Source organism: Herpailurus yagouaroundi, unplaced genomic scaffold (assembly GCF_014898765.1).
Source record: "Herpailurus yagouaroundi ecotype Mexico unplaced genomic scaffold, PumYag 140, whole genome shotgun sequence".
NCBI classification, from domain to species: Eukaryota; Metazoa; Chordata; class Mammalia; order Carnivora; family Felidae; genus Herpailurus; species Herpailurus yagouaroundi.
In genome coordinates this window covers 81,030,361-81,056,914 of record NW_024412395.1, presented here as the reverse complement: position 1 = coordinate 81,056,914, position 26,554 = coordinate 81,030,361, and the positions used below count along the sequence as shown (strand labels likewise).

The window sequence follows — 26,554 nt, the reverse complement described above, 5'->3', positions numbered from 1 at the left end:
CTTGTTTCTCCCTCAGTAGAATGGGAACATCATAGTAGTACCTACCTCATGAAGATAACCTACATAAAGCTGTTAACATGATGCTTAAAAATGCTCAATGAATGTTAATCATTATTATCAATAAAATAGAAAATGTAATTGTAATTAGTATTTATAGGAGACAACCAAGATTTTAATAATTATATTACATGATATTAACTTAGGTATTATAGGTTTTATGTTTAGAAACTTTGCTTTTTATAGTTCAAATTTGTAACCAACATAAAACTCATTTTGCCAGAAGAAAAGAGATCACTTAGGTGTTAGGGTGAATAAAACAAATATTTCTTTGTTTTTGATGTTAGTGGTTAAACTCACTAAAATCTGATTAATTGGCGCTCAGCTAGTTCACATTTTAATAATATTGCTGGGAGCTAAAATGGAGATGTTCACAGGGGAAAGAACATATGTTAAGTGCACTATGCTTGGTCCTTAAAGACATTGCCTTTTAATCCTCACAACAGCTAGTCTTTTCACCCCATCTATAGATGATGGAGTTGGTTACTGAGGAAGAACAATGCAAAGTAAAGAGGTAAATCACAGTGCTAAAGTGAAAGCTAAACTTTGATCCAAGATTGAAGATGGTGGGTTTGGGGGTTTAACTTTCCTATTTATGCTTCAGAGTATACTTTACAGTCTTCAGAAAAGTTTTTATGCTTCGTTCAGAGAGGCTTGATAATTTTTTCTTGTATTTACTGATATACAAGGAACAGGAAACTTAATTTTTCTGAAGTATGTAACATGCAATAGAGATTGAAAAGTATATAAAGTAATTTTTGAGTCATTTTTCAATTTTGATGTTATAGACTGGTTTCTTTTTGACTTCAGCACAAGATAAAGTTTTTTAAAAGATTCTGTAATTAAAACAAAGAATATTTTGCCCTTGTCAGTTATGTTTATTATTTTGTATAAGCCTAGAAAGAATTTAAAATCAAATGAAGGATAAGTTTGCAGGGTCTCATATATTTATGTATATACTGCTTGGAAGATAGTTTTAATTTTTCTACTTTTAGACTAAAGAAATGATTCTTGATTTATACTTACTAGTGAAGCAGTTTTTCTTTAAATGAGTCATTTCTTTGCTTTTAGCTCTTTTTGTTGAATAGTTGATAGTTATAGTGCTGTCTGTGTCATCACAGGTTTACTGTAGCTTACTTGGCCAGCTACTGTGCTTTACCATATATATGTGATTTAATCTGTTTAAAACTAATTTTGATTGTATAGGTGGAAACTAGTGAGAGTGCTTATCCAATTTCTGATTTTATCTTTTATGTTAGCATACAGGTTTTAGAGGAAACTATAGAATAGTGGTTAAGAGCACAGGTTTAAGAACAGATGGGCCTTAAATTGGTATCTGGCTTGTATGACCTTACCATGCCTTAGATTCCCTACCTATAAAGTGAATATAAGGTGATAATACCTACCTTCCAGGACTGTTGTGATGAACATGATTATGTATGTGAAATACTTGGTATAGGGAGGGCCCAGCAAATAGGTGGTACTCAATAAATGGTAATTATGATAGGATAGATATGCTTTATGTTCAGTGTATTCTGTTGAAGCTCTCATGTTTGCTTTTTGTGCATCAAAGTTCCTACTATCTCTTTTAAGATTTGTGTGTGTGTGTGTGTATATATATATATATATATATGGTTTTGTTTTTGTTTTTGTTTTTTTGTTTTTACCTTTTTAGGGAGTTCCAATGAATTCACTCAGGTTTCTCTTTGAAGGTCAGAGAATTGCTGATAATCACACTCCAAAAGAAGTGAGTATAATTTCTTCTTTGGGTGAAAAAAATGTTAAATTCTTTCCTTTTTTTTTTTTTTTAAAGCAGGCTCCACACCCAGTGTGGAGCTGTGTGAGTCTTGAACTCAAAACCCTGAGATCAAGACCTGAGCTGAGATGAAGAGTCAGATGCTCAATTGACTGAGTCACCCAGGTGTTCCCCCAAAATGTTAAATTCTGCGTTGAATCATTGGTTCACTGGTATTAAACTATCCTTTCTTGAATATTTTCTGATTTAAGTGGTATATGATTTGTCAGAGAGAAAGATAGTCTTTTGGGTTGAACTTCGCATATATTGCCTTAAAAATTGCCAATAAAAAGAGAGGTGGAGGGGCGCCTGGGTGGCTTAGTCAATACAGCATGCAAGGTTCGAGCTTTACATTGGGTATAAAGATTACTTAAAAACAAAATCTTAAAAAAAAAAAAAGAGGTGAGGGGTGCCTGGGTGGCCCAATCAGCTAAAAGCGTCCAACTCTTGATCAGCTCAGGTCATGATCTAATGGTTTGTGAGTTCCACTGACAGTGTGGAACCTGCTTGGGAGTCTGTCTCCTCACCACCACCCCCACCCCCCCACCCCATGCTTGCATGCTCTCTCTCTCAAAATAGATAAATTAAAAAAAAAATGTTTAGAAAAAAAAGAGGTGGCAAGTGGGAATTGAGTACTGAAATCATAAGGCATGTACATTGTTTTGAAGAGGAATAGGTGTTCCTCAAATTTGGTAGATTTCTGGTACACTTTCATGGTGCTGGTGACCTTAATGGTTCAAGTTTGATCTTTGATCTTTGGCCCATTTTGAGAACTTAATACAAAAGCTTAGTGTATATTAATATATTTGGCTCTGTCATCTTGATTTATGTTTTTAATGCTTCTGTGTATTCGTTTGTTTCATTGTATGGTCTCTTTTCTTTTTTATATACCCCCCTTCCCTTAGAAGCATCTGAAAGTAATAAAGTATGAGAGAGATTGTGAATGTGCACATCCATTTATTTATTTATTTATTTTTAAAATTTAATTTAATTTTTTATTTTTTTAAATTTACATCCAAATTAGTATATAGTGCAACAGTGATTTCAGGAGTAGATTCCTTAATGCCCCTTACCCATTTAGCCCATCCCCCCTCCCACGAACCCCTCTAGTAACCCTCAGTTTGTTCTCCATATTTATGAGTTTCTTATGTTTTGTCCCCCTCCCTGTTTTTATATTATTTTTATTTCCCTTCCCTTATGTTCATGTTTTGTCTCCTAAAGTCCTATGAGTGAAGTCATATGATTTTTGTCTTTCTCTAATTTCACTTAGCATAATACCCTCCAGTTCCATCCACGTAGTTGCAAATGGCAAGATTTCATTCTTTTTGATGGCTGAGTAATACTCCATTGTATATGTATACCACATCTTCTTTGTCCATTCATCCATCAGTGGCCATTTGGGCTCTCTCCATACTTTGGCTATTGTTGATAGTGCTGCTATAAACATGGGGGTGCATGTGTCCCTTCGAAACACCACACCTGTATCCCGTGGATAAATGCCTAGTAGTGCAATTGCTGGGTCGTAGGGTAGTTCTATTTTTAGTTTTTTGAGGAACCTCCATACTGTTTTCCAGAGTGGCTACACCAGCTTTCATTCCCAACGTCTATTTATATTTATACAGATTTCCCCCTCCAAATACAAAATAACATTTCTGATATTTCTGATAGTGGGAACAATATATGGTTATTACTAACTTTTTTTTTATTTTTTTTATTTTAGAGTGTGAGTGGAGTAGAGGGAGGGGGAGAGAGAGGAGAAGAGAGGGAGAGAGAGTCTCAAGTAGGTTCCATGCTCATCACGGAGCTTGACATGGGGCTTGATCCTATGGCCCTGAGATAATGACCTGAGCTGAAATCAAGAGTTTGACGCTGAACTGACTGAGCCACCTAGATGCCCCTATTAATTTTTTATTTTCAAAATATTTCCAACTTGGAGTTGTTATAAGACTAGTATAATATTCTCCCGTATAACCTTCTCATTAGATTCATCAATTATTAATATTGTGATGCATTTGCTTGATCAGTTTCTCTATATTACATATTATCATTGATGGATTATTTGAGATTAATTTTGTAGATATCATGACCCTTTACTCCTGAATATTTTAGTGTTACCTCCTAAGAGCCACAGTTAAATGATCAAATATGGGAGATTTGACATTGATACAATACTGTTATCAAGTATGCAATCAGAATAGTCAGATTTTGCCATTTATCCCAGTGAGGTCCTTTATAGCCTTTTTAAAAAAACTTGACCTAGGATCCCTTATTAGGGGATTAGTATATTGTAACTAGTTATTACCCTCTTTTTCATCAGCTGGACATTTTTTATTTTATCTATTAATTTTTTTTAATGTTTATTTTCGAGAGACAGTGAGAGTGTGAGTGGGGGAGGGGCAGAGAGAGAGAGAGGGAAACACAGAATCTGGAGCATGCTCCAGGCTCTGAGCTGTCAGCACAACCTGACAAGGGGCTCAAACTCACAAACTGTGAGATCCTGACCTGAGCCGAAGTCGGATGCTTAACCGACTGAGCCACCCAGATGCCCCTCAGACAGACATTTTTTAGAGTTCAGGCCATGTTTTAGAATGTCCTTCAATTTTGGTTTGTCTGATGTTTCTTCATGATTAGATGCAGTTTTGCATTTTTGGTAGGAGCAGCACAGAGTGAAGCTATTATGTACTTCTGAGTGTATCAATCACATCAGGAGGTAGGTGATGTCCATTTGTCCTGTTACGGTAACATTAACTTTGGTCAACTTTAGTTAAGGTGGTAACTGCCAGATTTGTTCATTGTAAAGTTATCACTTTCCTTCTTATCTTATTTTTTGTATTTTTTAAATTTAAGTTTTTCTTGAGAGAGTATGAGCAGGGAAGAGGGGAAGAGGGAGAAAGAATCTTAAGCAGGCCCCACGCTAAGTGCAGAGCCCAGTGTGGGGCTCAATCCCACAACCCTGGGATCATGACTTGAGCCGAAATCAAGAGTCAGACACCCAACCAACTGAGCCACATAGGCACCCCTACCATTTTCCTTTTTAATTAGTAAGTAAGGGGCGCCTGGGTGGCGCAGTCGGTTAAGCGTCCGACTTCAACCAGGTCACGATCTCACGGTCCGTGAGTTCGAGCCCCGCGTCGGGCTCTGGGCTGATGGCTCAGAGCCTGGAGCCTGTTTCCGATTCTGTGTCTCCCTCTCTCTCTGCCCCTCGCCCGTTCATGCTCTGTCTCTCTCTGTCCCAAAAATAAATAAACGTTAAAAAAAAAAAATTAGTAAGTAATTTGTGGGGAGATATTGAAACTCTGAGAATATTCTTTAGATAGTGGCCAGTGTGGGCCCCTTCAAGTTGGTGTCTATATTCTTTTTGACATGTCTCCATCTTTTTTCAAGTTATTATTTTGAAATGATTTTCATCTTACAGAGAACTTGCAAGAATAGTACTAAAAATTATACTCGCTTCCACCTAGATTGGCTTATTTTTAACATTTTCTACCTTCACTTAATTATTTCTCTCACCCATGTATATGTGTGTGTATTTATTACCAGAACCATGTGGGAGTTAGGTTGCATACACCATGGTCATTTACTACTTAATATTTTAGTGTGTAGTTCTCAAGAACAAGTATACTCCTTTACATAACCACAGTACTCTTAATCAAATTCAGGACACTTACCACTGTTAGAATACTTTACAACCTAATTTTGTCATTTGTCCCAATTATGTCTTCTATAAAAATTTTCTTCTCTATCACAGGATCCAGTTCAGTATCAAGATATTTTATTTAGGTGTCTCTTGAATCATCTTTAATTTGGAACAGTTCCTCAATCTTTCTTTGTCTTTCATGACATTTACATTGTTAAAAAGATACAAACCAGTTATTTTCTAGAAAGTCCCTCAATTTGGACTGGTTTCCTTATGAGTAAGATTTAAGTTATGTATTTTGGGCTGGAATACTATGTAAATGGTGATATGTCTTTCTTAGGGTATAGCATTTGGAATACATGAAGTCCCTTATTGATAATGTTTATTTTATTCACTCAGTTTAACTGTTTTGTTTTTTTCTTTACAATGTAGTTGTTACTTTTCCTGTTGTAATTTGTGGGGACGTACTTTGAAATTACATGAATATCCTTTGTCATCAAACTTTTTCCTGGTTTAATATCTACCTACTTTATTGAGTACCTTCTTTCTTCTTTTTTCTTTTTTTTTTTAATTTTTTTTTCAACATTTATTTATTTTTGGGACAGAGAGAGACAGAGCATGAACAGGGGAGGGGCAGAGAGAGAGGGAGACACAGAATCGGAAACAGGCTCCAGGCTCCGAGCCATCAGCCCAGAGCCTGACGCGGGGCTCGAACTCACGGACCGCGAGATCGTGACCTGGCTGAAGTCGGACGCTTAACCGACTGCGCCACCCAGGCGCCCCTTCTTTTTTTTTTTTTTTTTTTTTTTAAGATTTTCTTTTTAAAGTAATTTCTGCACCTAATGTGGGGCTTGAATTCACAATCCTGCGATTGAGTCTCATGCTCCACCGACTGAACCAGCCAGGTGACCCTTGAGTACTTTCTTAATGTCTGGCACAATAAGATATAAAATACTCATCTTGGATTTTCCCTGTCCTAATTTGACATAATCTCTTCAACACAGTAGATATTTACTACATTTTAGTGACTCATTCCTCACTATTATTATGAGATTATCTTTTCAGAAGCATAATGGGGCAGAGTGAGACAATAGGTATTTAGGGACTAATCCCCTAACTTCTTGAAGCTGATTGCTTCCTATTTTCCATAGATGAAGGATATTTGCTACCTTCCTGACTTAAAGGCATCTTGTAATGTTTGGCATTTTATTCCTTGCTGTTATTTATCGGGCTATATGTGCAATTAAAATTTAGTTTGGGGCACTTGACTGGCTCAGTCTGTGGAGCATGCAACTCTTGATCTTGGGGTTGTGGTTCGAGCCCCACTTTGGGTGTGGAGATTACTTTAAAAAATCTTTAAATAATAAATAAAATTGTTTTAATAGCATCTTTTTTTTTTTTTAATGTTTATTTATTTTTGAGAGAGAGACAGTGAACAGGGGACGGGTAGAGAGAGAGGGAGACACAGAATCCGAAGCAGGCTCCAGGCTCTGAGCTGTCAGCACAGAGCCTGATGTAGGGCTTGAACCCATAAACTGCAAGATCATGACCTGAGCTGAAGTCGGAGGCTTACCCAGCTGAACCACCCAGGCGCCCCAGCATCTTTTTTCCTTTAAATTTTTTTTTTTTAACGTTTATTTATTTTTGAGACAGAGACAGAGCATGAACGGGGGAGGGTCAGAGAGAGGGAGACACAGAATCTGAAACAGGCTCCAGGCTCTGAGCTGTCAGCACAGAGCCCGACGCGGGGCTCGAACTCACGGACCGCGAGATCATGACCTGAGCTGAAGTCGGCCGCTTAACCGACTGAGCCACCCAGGCGCCCCCGCCCCAGCATCTTTAATAATTATTTTAACATTCATAAATAGACCACAACCAAGATAGCCATAACACTAGAGCCAGCCTGAATCACTTAAAAAGTCCTAAATCCATGTCTAGTTTTAAGTTTATTTTGAGAGAGAAAGAGAGTGGGGGAGGGGCAGAGAGAATCACAAGCATGTTTTGCTCTCAGCACAGAGCCCTGTGCAGGGCTCGAATGGAGGAACTGTGAGATCATGACCTGAGCCAAAATCAAGTTGGACACTCAACCGACTGAACCATTCAGGTGCCCCCATGTCTGTTTTATTTTTATATTTCTTAGAGTATCTTTTCATATTTTGTAATTCTGCACCAAAAATGTCACCTATAACTTTTCTCGCTGATCTTAGACTTTCCTTTATTTTTCATTTGCTTTTGTGATCCACTGTAGTTTAGTGGAAACAATGGCTAGTTTTTGTTTTCAGTGTGCCTGTTACAGTGCTTCTGAACCCTGATGGCACAACAGAATCAACAGATTCATGGTCCTTTACCCTCACTGAGGGTCATACTTAGGTTTCTGTATGACACCATGCCCCTTTATGTACTCTTTTTTAAAATAAAGAATAATCATAGTTAAAAGTAATAAAACAAAATACCAAAGTATATAAAGTGGGAAGTAATTACCACTCTGAATATCTCTACATTCCCATTTCTCAGAGGCAACCATGTTAATGTCTTTATGAAAAAATTCCAGAATATTTCAGTGCTTATAAACACATTAAAAACAAACAACCAACCACACAATAATTGCCTCTACTTTGCTTATTAGTGTTCTGTAAAAGGCATTTTGAAGGATTCCCCTTTTTTTTCTTTAAGAATTGAGAAGGGCAAGGCTGACAAATCTAGCATATAAAATTGGAGTTATCAAGTAACAGTAGATGTATGGATAACGTTTCTATATTGAGAGTGGTCACTGCCAAAAACTAATAGTTATATGCCAGAAGGAATTGTAGATGACAAAGCAAACTACTTAGAAATGAATCTTTAGGTAGTATTTTTCTAACTAAAACCACATATATTTCAACGTGAGATCAAGTTTTTTTGAAATAAATGAAAGAGATTCTATAAGGTAATTACATCTAGAAGTAAAAAATGATTTTTTAGAAAATACTATCAAACTGTTGCTTAAACTGTTAAATACATGTTTCGTTAGATTTGAAGCTCTTTTTGAGGTACTTTTAAAAAACACACTTTATATGCTAAGTATATTAGGAGGTGAATTTGGCTCAGCTGGGTCAGATGAATGACTTCATAGACAGAATCAGGAGGACAGATATACCTCTATGTTCTTTATATTAAAGGAAACCCAGATTTGGGGTGCCTGGGTGGCTCAGTTGGTTAAGCTTCTGACTTCAGCTTAGGTAATGATCTCATGGTTTGTGGGTTCAAGCTCCGCGTCAGGCTCTGTGCTGACAGCTCAGAGCCTGGAGCCTGCTTCGGATTCTGTCTCTCCCCCTCTCTCTGCCCCTCCCCCACCTTCTCTTTCTCTCTCTCTCTCTCTCTCTCTCTCTCAAAAATGAATAAACATTAAAACATTAAAAAAAAATAAAGGAAACCCAGATTCTTAATCTTAGAACAGGGTAACTGTGGATCACTTCAGCATTTTTTTGCACTTTAAAACAGTAAAACAGTGGCCACATAATTGCAGCCAGTTAAAAAATAGTGCTTTTGTATTCTAACATATTTTTTCCCCCTCTTTTACAGCTGGGAATGGAGGAAGAAGATGTGATTGAAGTTTATCAGGAACAAACAGGGGGTCATTCAACGATTTAGATATTCTTTTTATTTTTTTTTCTTTACCCTCAATCCTTTTTTATTTTTAAAAATAGTTCTTTTGTAATGTGGTGTTCAAAACGGAAATGAAAACTGGCACCCCATCTCTTTAAAACATCTGGTAATTTGAATTCTAGTGCCCATTATTCATTATCACTTGTTTTCATTGTGCTGATTTTTGGTGATCAAACCTCAGCCCCCTTCATGTCACCCTCTCCTTTTTAAAAAAATTACATGTGTGCACAGAGAGGCCACCACCTTTTCCAGGACTGTGCATTTTCAGGCTTGTGATAAATAAGATCGACCAATACGAGTGTTCATAATGACTTTCCATTTGGCCCTGAAGTTCTAGTATGTGATTGCTTCACTCCTGGACTATGACTTTCAGTGGGAGATGGAAGTTTTTCAGAGAACTGAACTGTGGAAAAATGACTTTTCCTTAACTTGAAGCTTCTTTTAAAATTTGAGGGTCTGGACCAAAAGAAGAGAAATAGCAGGCTGGAGTCGAGATGACAGAGATCGTGAGAGTAATGACTAACTCCAAAGATGGCTTCACTGAAGAGAAAGCATTTTAAGATAAAAGAAAAGTCTTGTCAGAAGATCCCAGAAAAGTTCTAATTTTCATTAGCAGTTAATAAAGTTATTCATGCAGAAGTGTATTCAACAGAACACTGCTCTTTTTGATTTTATTTGTACTTTTTGGCCTGGGATATGGGTTTTAAATGGACATTGTCTGTACCAGCTTCATTAAAATAAACAAAATATTTGTAAAAACCGTACTAATGTTCATTTTATTTTTAATTGTATAGAAAGAAAAAAGATAATGCTTAAAACATAAGGTCTTTTTTGCATAATACTGGAAATTATTGTTTGTACGTGGTACAAATACATTTTTCAGTAGTGTACAGTGATGACGATCATGACTTTGAAGCACTGAAAGTTACTGAAGTGCCTTTGAATCAAGGATTTAATTAAGGCCACACTACCTTCTTAAATACTCAGTGTTCTGTTTTTTTTAAAAACTTGATATTCTTGTATGGTGCATATATATGATCTAGTTACCCAATCATATTGAATAAATGGGCATGCCAAAAATTATTGATTTATATTGATAATTTTAAGTTTTTCCTTTAACAATTTACAAAATGTTCTCTGCTTAGTTAAAGTTTGGTATACTTTGTTTATATTTTCCTTTTATTACTTTATATCTCAAATATTTAATCTCTGTAAAACTAAAGTACCAAATTAGTTCCTATTAGTATAACCTTTTAACTCTAATGAATCACAGAATTTAGTATATGTATGCATACACAGAATTTAATTTCATGTTATCCTAGATAGAATAGTCATCTGAGTACTTTAGAAGAGCAGGTGAAACCTGTCTCTAGCACATTTTATAAAAATTATTACAGCTTATATAACCCTACTCAAGTCACCTGTTGAGAAATAGTTGGCTTGCCTTAAAATTCCTAAGTCTGACCCTAGCTGAAAAATTACTTGTGTTATACGTATATAGTCTAGGTAAAATAGAGCCTTTAGACTGTCACCTGGCATTTAAATAGTGACTAGGAATTAGGCCCATTTCTGGAAAATCCTCATTGAATTGCATATTTCTGTCAGCCCTGAGTAACAAACTTGATAAGGCTATTTGAGCTATCCAGAACGTGTAAGTATATAGTTTGGTGTCTTAATTTTGTTTGCATCTCTGAAGGTTCTCAGCATTTAGGTGGTGGAGCTTAGGTACTGGGGAAATAATCTCATTTTTAGTTTATCAGATTCTTCTAAAATGCATCGCATTCTGCTATGGTTAACTTACTGATGTGTGCTTATCTGGTATAGTAGTGCTGATAAAATAGGACTTTCATAGCAACAGTTTAATAGAATATCAGATTTGGAAGGGACCTTGAATAACATTTAGTGTAGCTGCTCTACCTGGTGCTTGACTGCAACATCCTCAATTTGTAAAAGAAGGTAGAAAATAAAGTCAGTAATGGGAATTTCCCCCACAAGGATGTTTTCCTTGAGTGTTTTTTCTTCTGTTCTTGTATTATTTGACATGCTCCTTTCTCATCTGCTTTAGTATTACTGAATGACTTGAATGAATGAATGAATGTGCAAGTAGGATGGACAATTTTGAGAAATTTTGTGACATACTTAAAATTACTATGATTGATAGTGTTTTGGCCATTTTATTTATTTTTTACATAAAGCAATACAGCAAGTCAGCAATACAGACTTGAAATTAAGCTTGACATCAGGATTGTAGAAATACAGTTCCTATAGAGAGTAAATACTTTACAAGCATTGGTGAGAAATTTGAGGGAACCATCTGTAAATACTTTTTCAGTTGCACACAGATACAGAGTAGGGCCAAAGGAAATTTGTGGGAAAATTCTGGTTCAGATACTGCTTGCTCTAACATCCTTTTATAGATCTTGTAATCATCTTTCATACCTTTTGATGATAATTCTGTGACAGATACTTACTAAATACTTATTGATATTTAAAGAGATGTTAAAAATAAAAAGGATGTTAACATCCTTTTATAGATCTTGTAATCATCTTTCATACATTTTGATAATTCTATGACAGATACTTACTAAATACTTATTGATATTTAAAGAGATGTTAAAAATTAAGTCTGTTCCTTAATAGTGTCCATATGATTTTAAAAATGGGGAAATTATGTGAGTGGTTGGATCTTAAAGGGACAGAAACAGACCCTCAAGATTTGTTAATTATCAAGAGTCTAGAATGGTGCTGTCCCGTAGAACTTTCTATGATGATGGAAATGTTCTACATCTGTACTGTCCAGTAAGGTAGCCAGTAGCTACATGTGGCTATTGAGCACTTGAAATGTGGCTATTGTGAATGAAAAATTGAATGTTTTAACATTGAAATAGTTACATATGGCTACTTACAAACCAGTGCAGCTCTAGAATCTTTGAGGAAGTGAGAATACCCTCACAAAACAGCTAATTTTACTCAAATGAACATTTATCAAGTGCTTACCTTGTTTTCAACAGGCAGCATATTTTAGATGTTTAGGCTGAAATAGATGTGATTTTGCCTTATAAAGAGTATGTATATATGAATTAACTCCTTAACCTATTCAGAATTATTTGCATTATGGAATTTCCATTTTATCAACTCCTTCAGACACATTGTGAAATCAAATACTTTGACTATCCTAAGATGATGTTAGTGTCTTACTAACTGAAGTTAAACTGAATTTGCTGAAATTCAAACAAATGAAATTATTGGGCAGTTTTAGGCACTAAAGTTTCTGGATTTATGGGGTTCTACAGAACATGATGGATTTAGGTGAATGAAGACTTTAATTATGTGTGGTGGGGAAGGGTGGTGGGAATGGAGGTCCTAGAGTGAAGCTAGGTGTGGGTTGAGGTGAACCAAATGAAATGCAACTTCATTATAGAAGTTTCTCTTTTTCTGTCACCACCTCCCAACTTACTTTTAAGGTTTCTTCTAGCCTTAAGGTTTGGGTATTTGTAGGAATTGGAAGTAAGAGAACACCCATGATCTGGAAATGTTCTGTGTCCACTGTAGGCCACTGGTTTCCTTAGAGAGTTCTTGGTGGAACTGAAGATGTTTCTTCAAAGCAGCTTTTTGCCTAAGGAGACAACCCACCCACAATCCCAGTATGATTAAGCATCTTAGAAATAGTCCCTATAAGCCAGTAGAAAAACTTTCGATTTGAGCAACCATCAGTTAGACTACTACTGATCTTTCATTTTAGTGGAAGATTATACTCTATTCATTTAGTAACTTTACACATGAGGTTTAGAGTTTCATGAACCTTCTCCTGGGACAGTTAAAGGAAAGGGCAAACTCAAAGTTCTTAAACTTGTCTTGTTGGAAGGAACTCCCTTGCTTTAGAGATGAAACAGACCAGAGAAGTTAAAAGTACCTGGGCCAAAGTCCCAGAAGTGAAGATGAAGTAAAGCCAGCTGGGATCAAGTTCTAACCCTTGGTGGAGTGAGACTCTACCCCTCACACACCACTTTAGTCACTAGGTTTTCTGCTTTCAGCTACTTGGACTAGCCTTAGTTTCGCTTGCTTTTGGTCTCAATACTTAAGAACCCAGTCCTGCTGCTGTGATACATGGAATACATAATTTTGAAATTGAATCAACTTCTCTAACGATCTGTTTTGTAGTTCACACAACAGCTGGAAAACAACAAAAAGCCATCTGAGTAAAGTCCAGGAGAGGAACAACTCCAGTTAGGTGGAAAACCTCAAAATAGAATTGTTCTGGCTGCCTTCTCTTTTTGGTCCCTTAAAGAGTTTACATTCAGCTTAAGTTGTAGAAAATACACTGCAGGGAGTAAACTGTTTACAGTCAAGATTGGACTCACATAGTTTTCTGTGTTGTGCTTCTTTGCCCTTCAATTTTGATAGTTCTAAAGGGGGATGTCTATTTGACGCTTTCACTAAGGAGTAGAAATACATGAGAAAGCAACTATAGAAGACCTAGTTTTTAAAGAGTCAGTTGAGGGGCGCCTGGGTGGCTCAGTTGGTTAAACGTCCACTTCTTGATTTCAGCTCAGGTCATGATTTCACAGCTCATGAGATCAAGCCATGTGTTGGGCTCTGTGCTAACCGTGCAGAGCCTGCTTGGGATTCTCTCTCTCCCTCTCTCTCTGCCCCTAACCCCCCTTGTGCACATGCCCTCTCTCTCTCTCAAATATTTTTAAAAAGTAAACAAAAAAGTTCTTTCTTAAAAAAAAGTTGAAACCACATTCCTCAAGAAATTCTATTATCAACGATGATGAAATGATCATTACTATTTTTAGAGAAAGGGGAAAATGTCATTGGCCCTTGAGAACTAATTCTGTGCTATTTCTCCTAACAAGGCTCTCATGAGATCTGGTCTTAGCTTACTAATATGACCTCATCTGAAAGTATTCTTTGTGCCTTGTTCACTTCATTCCAGCCATACTGACTTTCTTATATTCTTCCAACATGCCAGTCTCCTTCCTTTGAACCTTTGCACTTAGAACCTTTGCCTGTAGAATATTTTTCTTCCAGATGTTTATGTGGCTAACTCCTTGTCGTTCAGGTCTCACCTTATATCCACTTTTTCTGAGAAGTTTTGCCCTGGCTGACCAATCTAACCTAAGCCTCCTGCAATCCTATCACATGTTTAAAATGTTTTCTGTGGGGCGCCTGGGTGGCGCAGTCAGTTAAGCGTCCGACTTCAGCCAGGTTACGATCTTGCGGTCCGTGAGTTCGAGCCCCGCATCAGGCTCTGGGCTGATGGCTCAGAGCCTGGAGCCTGTTTCCGATTCTGTGTCTCCCTCTCTCTCTGCCCCTCCCCTGTTCATGCTCTGTCTCTCTCTGTCCCCAAAATAAAAAATGTTGAAAAAAAAATAAAAAAAAAAAATAAAAAAAATGTTTTCTGTATAGCATCTGTTACTCGCTAAAACAAATCTTTATTTTTATTTATTTGTCTCCCTGCCCCAGCACTAGAATATAAATGCCATGGGAGAAGAGACATCTGTCTTGCTCACTCCTGAATTCCCAGTGGTTACAATAGGTAACCAAAAAATACCAAGGACAGTGGTTCAGAATCAGGGGTCTAAGATGTGGTCCTGGTACTGCCTCTAACACTATTGGGCCTTAATCAAGATCCTTCCCTTCTTCGGGACTCAGTTTTCTCATCTGTAAACCAGAGGGCTGAGATAGATGAAATCTAAACTCCCAGCTTCAATACAAGTTATATAAGCCATGAAGCAAATCTGTGACATTTGCAGCAAAAGAGCCTTTTGTTTTTTAGTTCTTTCAAAACATGCTTATGGAAAGTGGGAGAACTTCACTTGTCCAAAGGCAGTGCAAGTGTAGTGCTAGCACCAGGGAATCAAGACCTTGAAACAATCCCCCTATGGCAACTGTTGCCCAAATAAGCCCCTACCTGGCTTGTTCCTGCACCTGTTTCATAGCTTCCTCCAGGGCCAGCCTTGCTGCTTCCTCTTCCCTTTGCCTTCTCTCCTCTGCTTCCTGCTGAGCCTTCTCTTCTGCTTCCTGTTTCCTCCGCTGGTACTCTAGCCGTTCTTCTTCAGCCATTTCCATCAGGCGTTTTTGTTCTTCTGCTAACTGTATTTCCAATTCCCTCTGCCTTTGCTTCTCAGCCTCTGCAGAATAGGAAGGGGGTAGGCTCATCAGGGGTCTCATTACTGGAGAAAACAGTTCTCTCACTGTGATTCCCAGGGACTCCCCATGAGATTGTGCTGCCTACCTGCCAGCAGGCTGCCAGATCCTCTGTGGGGATCATATTGGGGTTAAATTATAAATTTAAGAGTCCTTAAGTGTCAAGCACCTACACTGTGCAATTAGTACAAAACCTTAGGGGAGAATTTTCCAGAGCCTGGGGTACTCACAGGTGGTATGCAGATCATTGGGGAGGGGTGTCAGATCGGGGTCTGGAGAAACCGGGTGCTTACTCAGCTGGACTGACCAGCCTATAAAGAGTGTCATCTACTGACGTTCCTTCCACTTCCTCAAAAGTGAGGCAGTAGAGATTCCACATTTAAGCACCTGAAAGGCTGCCCTGAAGCTATCCGGATGTTTTGTTTCTATCTGCTAGGGAAAGAAGCAAGGGGCAGAGCTATGTCTCCAGTTTAGGCACCTCCTGAGCAATGCTAAAAGGGCAATGGGAGGGGCAGAATCCCAGTTTGGGAGATGACTGAATTGGGAGCGGGACCCAAGAGTCATTTCCACAAGTGAGTCTGTCTTAGTTTGATCTTCTAGCTCAACTCACTGCAGTCACACATATTAATCACTTAGGAAAAAAAAATAGCTTATACATTTAGAGTGCTTCACACACTAGGCCTAGATAGGAATAACTCTGGGGAGATTCAAGTGAACACCCACAGTGGGATAAAAATACTTCTGCCCCAGATAGACAGGAGATGCAGATTCCTCCAGAACGTCCCTCACCAGCCCTCTCGGCTTCCTCCTGCTGCTTTTTTCTCTGCAGTTCTTGCAGTTTCCTCCGGAATTTGTCCTGTTGCTGCCGGAGTCTCTCCTGGGCCACTTGCAACTGAAGCTGCTGCTTCCTCTCCTCCTCCTCCTGCCGCTGCCGTTCTTCTTCGAGTCTCTGTTTCCTCAGCCTGAGAAAACCCACAAGATGGTCAGGGAAATGGCGGAAAGCACGGGGGCAACCTTGCAAGACTAGCTGGCAGGCAGTGCCCCTGGTGGAGGCCCTGCAGCTACAGGCCACACGGAGCATCCCATTCAGAGGACAGTGGGGTTTCTAAGGGAAGCCTGAGTAAAGAGCAGAAGCAAGAGCACAACCAGCCCGGAACCAGAAGCCTGAAGTTTCACCAGACAGCCCTGTGCTCTGGGGGTAGGGGACTTAAGTTCCCAGAGCTTCATTTTCCATTCTTACAAGATGAATCTTGAAACTCCAGTCTCACAGAAGAATATTAAATTAGATGAGTCAATGCCTCTGAGAGAATTAGCGCAATGCAGACAGTCGTAGGGGCTCAACAAACGTTTGCTGGGCTGCGTCACCAAGCCCTCCCAGGAAGACTCTAATGGTTAGGACACCACACCTGATCTTTGGGCCAGGTTGTTCGTAGGATAACTGAGGACAGAGGAAAATGAGATGTGCTGTTTTACTACCAGGCATTAGCCTCAGAACCAACTTTGTCCCTGGTGGAGGTTAACCCCAACCTCTTCCTGCTGCCTCCTGGTGTGGCCACAGCCTCCCGCTGCTCTACCCACCGGATCTCCTCCGCGCGGGCGCGTTGCTCCAGCTCCAGCTCCTCCTTCATCTTCTCTGCCCTCTCCAGCTGCTCCTGCAAGAGCTGCCTCTGCTCTTCCTGCTCCCTTCTCTTCCTCTCCACCTCCAAGCGTCTCATCTCAGCCCTCGCTGCTCGCAGCCTGTCCCTGGAAGCTTCTTGCTCTCTCTTGGCGAGGAGGGTCTGTGGAACCAGAGTGCTCTTTAGTGAAAGGGAGAGCGTGTCTCAAGGGTGAGCCCTCCTCCACCCCACCGGGTACGTTGTCTCTCATCAGAGATGGAGTCATTGAGTGCTTTCCCCACAGACCGCAGCCTCTGGCTTGGGCTCTGGGGTCTGACTGGCCTGGGTCCAAGTTTCTTACTTGCTTCAGGATTTGGAGGTCACAACTTAATTTCCCTGACATTGTCTTCTTCTTGGGGCTGTTACTGGGATTAATTGAATTAGTGAAATTGCCAGAATAATGTCTGACACATCGTATGTCTGGAGTTTTCAATGCTAGCTGCACTTTATGGACACGTAAGGAGCTTTTAAAAATTACTTGAGGCCAAGGCCCCACCCACCAATTCAAGGGGGAATATCTAGGTGGGAGGCCTTGGTTTTAAAAAGCTTCTCAGGTGATCCTAGTGAAGCCCTGGGACCCACAGGTTCTAGACAAAGGCTATCTTACCAGGGACGGTTTTAGATATAAATGTGTTAGACTTACATTTAATCCCATGCAAACCCACTTTCTCAGCGAAAGGTTCCCTCGGTTTATGTGAAGTGTTTTAGCTTTCTTTTTCTCCCTATCGTCCCCGCCACAGTCAGAAGCCACAAGGGCAATTTTGAATGCAACTCTTCTATGGGAGCTCGGTGTATCCAACTTGGGGTGAAACTTCCTGGCTTTTTAGCCTGTGCAGAGGCAGAACAGTACTATGGATTAACGATAAAGCTAAGAAATTCTGATTCTCTGGCAGGCTCAGGAATGTTCTACCCACAGCTTAAAATTTTCATCTGTGGTGTAGAGCAGAATCCCATAGTGTAGGCAGCTGGGAATATTGGGAACTATAAAGTCAAGATCTTTCTTGAAATCCTTTTTGGAAGACCATGGATTATAAAATAAAGAAAAATATAATGATTTAAAACTGACAAGAACCCTGATTTTAGAGCCAAAGGACCTGGGTTTAAGTCTTGGCTCTATCATTTTATGGTTGTGTGGCTTCTGGAAATGGTCTCTTATCTCCAAGCCTCAGTTTCTAGGTCTCTGAAATGGGGATAACTACATCTGGCTCACAAGTGTGGCTGTAAAGATTAAATGAGATTCAGCAGAGTTGTACCATACACACATGTAACTTATGTGAGTTCAACCATAGTGGTTTAGCTGTGGGTATAATTGTAGTGTTTAAAGATACTCTCTTCCCCCCTACAACAAGACCTCTAAATGCAGTTTGGCACCTTCATCTCAGTGGGAAAAACTGTGATTTATCCCAAGAGCAGAGGAAAAATTGGTTGGGTTGGTCTTATTGAGAGATGTATCTGTATGGTATTATTTTTGATTCACTGCAGGGATTTTCAAGGGTAATATTCCTTACACTGACTCAGTTTTTTCTCTTAAATACCTGACATTAGAATCAAGGCTCCTGGAACAAAATTACTTTTATATGCCAAAGCACCTTGTAAAGACAGACACGTGTGTATAAACTGCCTGTGGCACAGCTGTGTGCCACAGAAAAGCAAATCAGGAAAGGAGAAATTTCCATAGCCTTTGGGAGGCAGGCAAAGATTTAGTTCCAGGCCAAGTCAGGGATATGCATGTACTTGGCTCTGATGGCCAGAACCCACCTTTCCCTGTGACTGTGAGGCCTGTGCCAACTTCCTGCTCTTTAAGGGATGAGTATATGCTGTGGCAGTTTGGGGGCCTCACAGAATGCATCATTTCAGAGGGGCTTTGACAAATTGTGTCTTGGATCAGCTCTGGCTTCTTAAAGGGTCAGAAGGTATCAAAGTAGAACAAATAAAACCATTATGTAGTACTGCTGTTTCAACAACTGCAATATGATTTGGGGCTGTTTTTCCCACATCTGCAGTTGTATGAGTGAGAACAGAAATCTCTCTGGCCAAACTAAGAATATTGGACCTCACCTTGGAAGGGTCATCATAGCTTCTTTCTTCTTTAGATTCCGTGTTTCTAGTGACAGGTATAGTCTGCATGGGTGATGATCTTCCATCTATGGACACTTGGCTCTCCGGAGCATCATACTTGGCGGAAAGCCAAGGGTCCTCTACAAGAGAACTGGAAGGAGAGAAACCTCTATCTGAAGTGTCTTCTATTTCCTTAGAGTTAATGATATTAGGCCCATTCAGTTCTGCTGCTATTTCCAGATTCCTTTCCTTCCGTATCCTTTTCCTTTTGGTTCTTGGATTGCTTTCTTTGGGAATTAGCCCTGATTTCTTTTCAGTCTTTGATTCCTTTGACTTTCCTGGAGGAGAATAATTGGGGAGACAGAAGTGTAGCTAAGTAAATGTGATCTCTGTATCCTTTTCAGTAGCTTTTAGACTTTAGTGTGCAATGGAATTACTTGGGGTGCAGATTACTAAGCCCCACTCCTAGAGTCGGACTCTGTAGGAATCTGCATTTTCACAGGCACTCCAAGTGTTTTGAGAAGGGTAGTGCACAGACCACCCTTTGAGAAACTGCCTTATCCTATGTGGATCAACTGTAATTCAATAGTCTTGTTACTAAAAAAGTTGTTTCACTCTGACCTATGGTAGAGGCAAGACTCTCCAGAGGAAAAACTACAGATACAGATGGAAAGTCCTGTCTCAAGAGTCTGGCTTGAGGTTGTAGCTTTGTAACCTGGCAAAGCTTAAGCCTTCCATACTCTAAGAACTCTTCCTCAATTCACCTCTGGGGACTGCAAGTATTTCTTTTTCCCAGTCCTGCCAATGCAAACCAAGTTATGGGCTACAACTATGTAAAGTCAGCAAGACTTTAAAAAGTAAATCTCAAAAATAGATTGAGCCTAGGAGATGATCCAGTGTCATCCTTTCTGACAACCTTTGATTTGTCTTCTGAATCATATGGCCAGGAAAGAACAGGTGTAAATTTTAGGCTAAAGAAAGTTTTCAGAAGCATGGGAATATAAATTTCTAGTAAGGTGCAACACAGGGAACCAAGAAGGAAAATGGTAACTGGGGTAATAATTCAGAGCTTGTTTTATCCTTCCCCTTCCCAATGCTTTCACTGCCCAATTCTCAAATTATGGTACAGTTATTAGTTCATAGAGACCATGGTAAGAGCATGTATTTGGATCCACCACTTTACTGTTTGATCTGTTTGGGGTTATGCAAGCCACTCAAACTCTGTCAAGCCTCAACCACTACATGATATAATAATAGCACTTACTTTATGGAGATGTTTTAAGGATTTCATGATGTCATATATGCAGGGCTCTTAGTACAGTGCGTATTCAGTAAATAGGTGCTATTGTTATTTCCTCTCTTGATCACAGGTCTCTGGGTAACCCTGGTTTCCTCTCTCCTCTTCTCTATCTCCTAAGATACTCACATGAAGTAAGTCTGCAATACTGTCTTGGCCAAGGTAGTCAAAAAGACAGGAGAGCCAAAGCATAAGAGACTCTTAAAAACTGAGAACAAACTGAGGGTTGATGGGGGGTGGGAGGGAGGAGAGGGTAGGTGATGGGCATTGAAGAAGGCACCTTTTGGGATGAGCATTGGGTGTTGTATGGAAACCAATTTGACAATAAATTTCATATATTAAAAAAAAAGACTCAAAATTAGGTAGTTTGTCTCATTAGATTCATGATGATTCTCTGTGACACCTCTCAGCTCCCATTAGGTGTCTTTTCCTGGGTCATTCCTCAAGAGCACACTCCCTTACCAACAGAAGCCTCTGTTTTCCTGTGGACCTTTCCTTCTCTCTCCCCTTGGGGTGCCTTGGACTTGTCTGTCTTGGTTCTTTTCTTTCTCTTGTCTTTGCCAATCAACTCCATCTCCTAAAGGTGAAAAATTAAGGAAAGGACCATGATATGAGAAGGAAACAAACAAACAAAAAACCCATCAAAGGGTGATTATGTTGAACAAGACAGAATGGCTTAGAATGGAATTTCTGGGTTCCACATGAAGCTGGAGAGCGAGTCTTAGAATGGAACTGGTGAGGAGATCCTAAGGTTCAGCCTTTCATTTAAAACTGCTAGGTATAATGTCATAGGAGGAAAGAGGAACAGAATACACTTTATGATTGTCCCCTTCTTGGACGCTAAATCACGATCTACAGAGGTGGATCAAAGTGAAGCACTTTTCAACTTTGATAGATTGCTATTGCTACAATTAATGTTTAACTAGTTTAAATCAGAGCCAGCTTTATTCACTCTTGCATCATTTGCTAACTTTCCAGAAGTTTCTCAAGCAGACGACCACAGCCATGTCAGTCTTTACCTTTCCCTATGGGCTGGGACAACAATGGAGATTCCTCCAAAGAGAGGATGGCAGAATGGGTACCTTAGTACCTGTGATATTTTGACATAAGAAATATATATTTGTCTTCATCCCCAGTCTCTGGCACAGAATTCCTAAAACCATTGTAATTTCTGGAGCATAAATGTGAAAAGAGTGGCTTTTGTTATTCACTAACAAGCCCCTTTTTAAAAAAAAATTTTTTTTAACGTTTATTTATTTTTGGGACAGAGAGAGACAGAGCATGAACAGGGGAGGGGCAGAGAGAGAGGGAGACACAGAATCTGAAACAGGCTCCAGGCTCTGAGCTGTCAGCACAGAGTCTGACGTGGGGCTCGAATTCACAGACCATAAGATCATGACCTGAGCCGAAGTCGGATGCTTAACTGACCAAGCCACCCAGGTGCCCCACTAACAAACCCCTTTCAACCACACCTGAGATTGTATTAATGAGATGATTTTGGAAAGCACCTAAGGTGGGCGGTTGCTGGTTGCTAGGGGAACCAACCATGTTATTAGAGGTTTGGAGCTTTCAGCTCAACATTCCCAACCTCAGAGGAGGGAGAAAAGACTAGAGGTTGAGTTAAGTACCATCTACCAATGCTTTTATCAGTCAATGGCTATGTAATGAAGCCTCCATGAAAACCTGAAGCAAAGGAGTTTGGATGGCTTCTGAGTTGGTGAACACATCCACATGCTAGGAGAGTGGCACACTTCAAACTCCATGGAGAGTGAAGCGCCTGCTTCTGGGACCTTGCCCTATGTATCTCTTCATCTGGTTGTTCATTTGTATCCTTTAAAATATCCTTTGTAAGAGGCTTCTGCCTGGTTTAGTCAGTGGAACGTGCAACTCTTGATCTTGGGGTTGTAAGTTCAAGCCCCAAGTTGGGTGTAGAAATTACTTAAAATTGTTTAAAAAAATATCTTTTGTAATAAATCAATTATAGTAAGTAAATGTTTTTCTGAGTTTTGTGAGCCATTCTAACAAATTGTCAAAGCTGAAGAAGGGGTTGTGGGAACCCTCTATTTATAGCTTGTTGGTCAGAAGTACAGGTGACAATCTGGGACTTGTGACTAGTGTCTGAAGTTGGAGCAGTCTTGTAGGACTGAGCTCACCCTTAACCTGTGAGGTCTGTGCTAACTCCAGGTAGTGTCAGAATTGAACTGTAGGACAGACATCCCTTCCCCATGCAAAAAAAGGACTGGATACCCAATTGGTGTCCTTCGAGCTGGAGAATTGATCGATGTGGAAAAAGACTCCATACATCTGGTGTCAGAAGTGGTGTGTGTAGGAAAACTGAAGTTTTCTATTAGCACCTTTGTAAAATTAGAAATGGGCACCCCATCCTTCAGAAGGATGCAGCCCAATGCTGGGGTTCAGGGCATGGTTTGTTAACCACAGAATGGATTTCAGCTCTCACTTGCCCCCATTGTAGGTACCCTTGTGTATATACTAAGCAATACATACAACTGTCCATGATACTCCTAATGAGAGCAACATCCAGGCAGGGCTTTTGGAACAAGCTGGTAGGTGTTTACACTTACATTTATGTTGGCTAGTGCCTGGTGGTTGAATGATCTTGGTTCAGTTTTCTCTTCTCTTCCTCTTGGAAGAAGAGATGTGTCTTTAGGACCCAACCTCTCTAGGGACTCGTGTCCTTGGAGTCTTCTTTGTAGATGATGTACATCATAATCTCTGCCACTTTAAGAAAGAGCAAAACAACAGGACCAAACTAAAAAACAAAACAAAACAAACCCCACAAAACTAGTGGACAAGGAAAAGGAAAAGTGAACAAGCATTGTTTCTGTGGCATTGTGTTGGGCATGTTACACACTTGGTCAACCCTCTTTTTCTCAATACATCCCTGAATAAGGGAGATTAGAAATTTGAGTCTTCATTTTTGGGGTTCTCTCCAGCTTAATCCTCAATTTAGGGAGCAGAAGAAATAGTTTGTCTCCCTGTGGTTTCATATCTATGCCTTTAATTGAATGACACAGGGTTATCTAACTGAAATTTCTTCTATCAAAGGCTTAGCTGAAAAATACATGACCTTTAAGAAAGAGTCTTAGGCATGAACAGACACTTTTCAAAAAAAAAAAAAAACCATCCAAATGACTAACAGACACATGAAAAAATGTTAAACATCACTCATCATTAGGGAAACACAAATCAAAACCACTATGAGATAGCACCTGAAACCTGTCAGAATGGCTAAAATTAGTAACTTAGGCAACAGATGTTGGTGAGGATGCAGAGAAAGGGGAACACTTTTGCACTGCTGGTGGCAATGCAAACTGGTGCAGCCACTTTGGAAAACAGTATGGAGGTCCCTCAAAAAAATTAAAAATAGAACTACCCTATGACCCAGCAATTGTACTACTAGGTATTTATCCAAAGGATACAAAAATGGTGATTCGAAGAGGCACACACATCCCAGTGTTTATGGAAGCACTATTGACAATAGTCAAAGTATGGGAAGAGCCGAAATGTCCATTGACTGATGAATGGATAAAGAAGATGTCGTGTATATATAGATGTATATGTATATACATACATACATACACAATGGAAAACTACTTGGCAATCAAAAAGAATGAAATCTTGCCATTTGCAACAATGTGGATGGAACTAGAGTGTATTATGCTAAGCAAAATAAGTCAGAGAAAGACAAATATCATATGATTTCATTCATATGTGGAATTTAAGATACAAAATAGATAAACATAAGGGAAGGGAAGATAATATAAAAACAGAGAGGGAGACAAACCATGAGAGACTCCCAAATACACAGAACAAACTTATGGTTGTTGGTGGGGTGTTGGTTGGGGGAAGGGCAAGGGGCATTAAGGAGGACACTGGTTGGGATGAGCATTGGGTGTTATATGTAAATGATGAATCACTAAATTCTATTCCTGAAAAATAAATAAATAAATACATACATACATAAAATTTGATTAAAAAATAGTCTTAGGAACATGCAACTATCCATCCATTCTTTTATGCCCTCTGAATTCTATTCTTTTTTTTTTTTTTTTTTTGAATTCTATTCTTGGTCAAATCTAGCCACCAAAAGGTCATGTGCTGTGTTTGTGTGATCCCTTGTAGAATTGCAGTCACTGACTATCTGCCTTGAGGATAACTGACTTATGTTCTCTGGGTAAAAAGGTCACTAAGAAATAGCTATGTGGTTTCAGTAACAGCTGCAGCAGCAGCTACTGTGTGCCAAACCTGGTTCTGGGCATTTGATTTTTTAGCCAAATCAATATTTTGTTCATTGTGCTGTGCTAGTACAGGGTCTTACTATAGAAACTTGAGAAATATTTGTTGCATGAGGTAAAAACGGAATTTCCTGTAAACACATGGGTCTTTAAATCATTCAATGTCACTCTATAAAAACCCACAGAAGGTGTATCCTTTAGAATTTAGTGCTAGGAAAATCTTTATTTCCCTTGAGGAACAGGTATGCTGCAAATGAGAACCACAAACCTGTGTTACTACTACCACTACTACTACTACTACTACTACTACTACTACTACTACTTCTCCTCCTCTTCCTCCTTCTTTTTTTGTTTTTACATTCAGGAATCTGTGTATCAAATCTGGAAGTCTGATCTTTAGTCACAATGACTCTAATTACTTTTGTTGGGTGTTGATATTCTTTTTTCTTTTCCTCTGGATTAAAGATTTGTTTTTCTTTTTGGTTATCTCACTTTGGCTTTTTTTTTTTTTTTTTTTTTTTTTTGCTGATGAGGTTGTTGTAAGCCATTTAAATCCATTGTGGAAGAAACTGAGGTATAAAAGTTGAAAACTGGAATTTTTCAGATAGCTGCCTCCCCCCCATCAAGTGCCTTTCTTTCTTTGTTCCTAGGGATCATAAATCCTTTTTGACTCAGGAGGGGACACCTACATCAAGAGGCAGGTGAGGTCAGGTTGTCAAGTCACTGATGCTTATGGGAGGTCACAAGAGGCTATAGTTCCAGCTGCCACTGCCAAATGGGGTTTAGGAGCTGACTGGCCGAGCTGCTGGTTAGTGAGCTCATTGGAAGGACATAGTGAGCACATAGGAAGCACTTACTACATGTTAGCAATTAGTTTTAGTATTTTTAAGTATTATTTATTTTACCCAAAGCAGAGTGAATGTGTAGAGGAGAAACCAAGTTGAATTGACAGAAATCACCTTACTAGGCATGTCTGTAGATCCCAGTTATGTAAACAAATGGAGAAAGCTGTTTCCACACTGTTAAACTTCACTTTTCACCCACCCAGCCAAAGAATATGGCTTATGTAGGAAACATGTCACAATATAATTCTCCCCAAGAATCCGTTTCTTAGACAACAATTCTGGCTGTTAGAGAATGCAGTTAGCCTGAGAATCTTCATGCTTAGAAAAAACAGAAATGAAATAATTAAAAACAAAAATGAGGGGTCTCTGGCTGGCTCAGTCAGTAAAGCAGGCAACTCTTGATTTCAGGGTCATGAGTTCGAGCCCCATATTGGGCGTTGAGATTACTTTAAAAAGAAAAAAGAAAAAAGAAAAAAATGAAATAAAAGTAGAGCAGTCCATATCATTACAGCTTCGAACACTTACGTCTTTTGGACAGTATCTGACTCGAAGGTCTGGATGTGATCATCCAGGGAAGCACTAGGAGGGTCAAGGTTCATATTCCTCAGCTCCTGGTCTGTGAAGACAAAAAGGATCCTTAACAGCCAAAGACAATAGACAAGAATCCCAGACATGGGAAAATGTCTACCTGGTTAGTAGTCAATGACATGCAAATTAGCACAATAAAGTATGTTATGCCTAGAAAATTAGCAAATCCTGCACAAACCAGTGCTGACACAAGGCAAGTGACATTAAAATTAGTAGACGCTTTGGGAAAGTGCTACGACAGTGTGTACCAAGAACCAGAAAAATGTTCTAGTCTTTGATCAGGAATCTTACTCCTGGATATTTATCATGAAGAAATAATTCAAAAGGACAAGCTTTTTGTACAAAGTTTTTATAACTTTGTTATTAATAATGAAAAATCTCCCCAACAATGGGAGATTGGGGAAGCAATTTATGATGCATTAATTTGACATTTAAAATTATGGTTTAAAAGATAAGCAATATGGAAAACATGACATAAAGAAGTAAAAATGTAAAATATAGAATATTGTGGTAGAACTCTATAAAATATGTATGTAAATGAATAAGGGCTGGAAGAGAAAACAAAAAG

General features: G+C 39.2%; 2 protein-coding genes across 8 annotated transcripts in view; one reads left to right on the top strand and one right to left on the bottom strand.

Annotated features, from left to right (window-relative positions):
- Positions 1–9,898, top strand: part of SUMO1 (small ubiquitin like modifier 1) — a 29,113-nt gene extending 19,215 nt beyond the window's left edge. The window contains exons 4-5 of one of the 2 annotated variants that reach the window (XM_040475883.1): positions 1,733–1,804; positions 9,051–9,898. In XM_040475883.1, coding sequence (XP_040331817.1) covers positions 1,733–1,804; positions 9,051–9,119 — 141 coding nt within the window. In that variant the 3' untranslated portion in view covers positions 9,120–9,898. The remainder of the gene's footprint in view (positions 1–1,732; positions 1,805–9,050) is intronic. The other variant, XM_040475884.1, reaches the window with a different exon arrangement.
- Positions 9,899–11,697: 1,799 nt separating this feature from the next.
- Positions 11,698–26,554, bottom strand: part of KIAA2012 (KIAA2012 ortholog) — a 107,565-nt gene continuing 92,708 nt past the window's right edge. For all 6 annotated transcript variants that reach the window (XM_040475877.1, XM_040475874.1, XM_040475876.1 and 3 more), the window contains 8 exons: positions 25,924–26,014; positions 22,880–23,036; positions 20,760–20,874; positions 19,001–19,338; positions 16,866–17,065; positions 16,077–16,249; positions 15,052–15,271; positions 11,698–12,750 (listed from right to left, as the gene is read on the bottom strand). In XM_040475877.1, the coding sequence (XP_040331811.1) occupies positions 12,612–12,750; positions 15,052–15,271; positions 16,077–16,249; positions 16,866–17,065; positions 19,001–19,338; positions 20,760–20,874; positions 22,880–23,036; positions 25,924–26,014 (1,433 nt within the window). In that variant the 3' untranslated portion in view covers positions 11,698–12,611. The remainder of the gene's footprint in view (positions 12,751–15,051; positions 15,272–16,076; positions 16,250–16,865; positions 17,066–19,000; positions 19,339–20,759; positions 20,875–22,879; positions 23,037–25,923; positions 26,015–26,554) is intronic.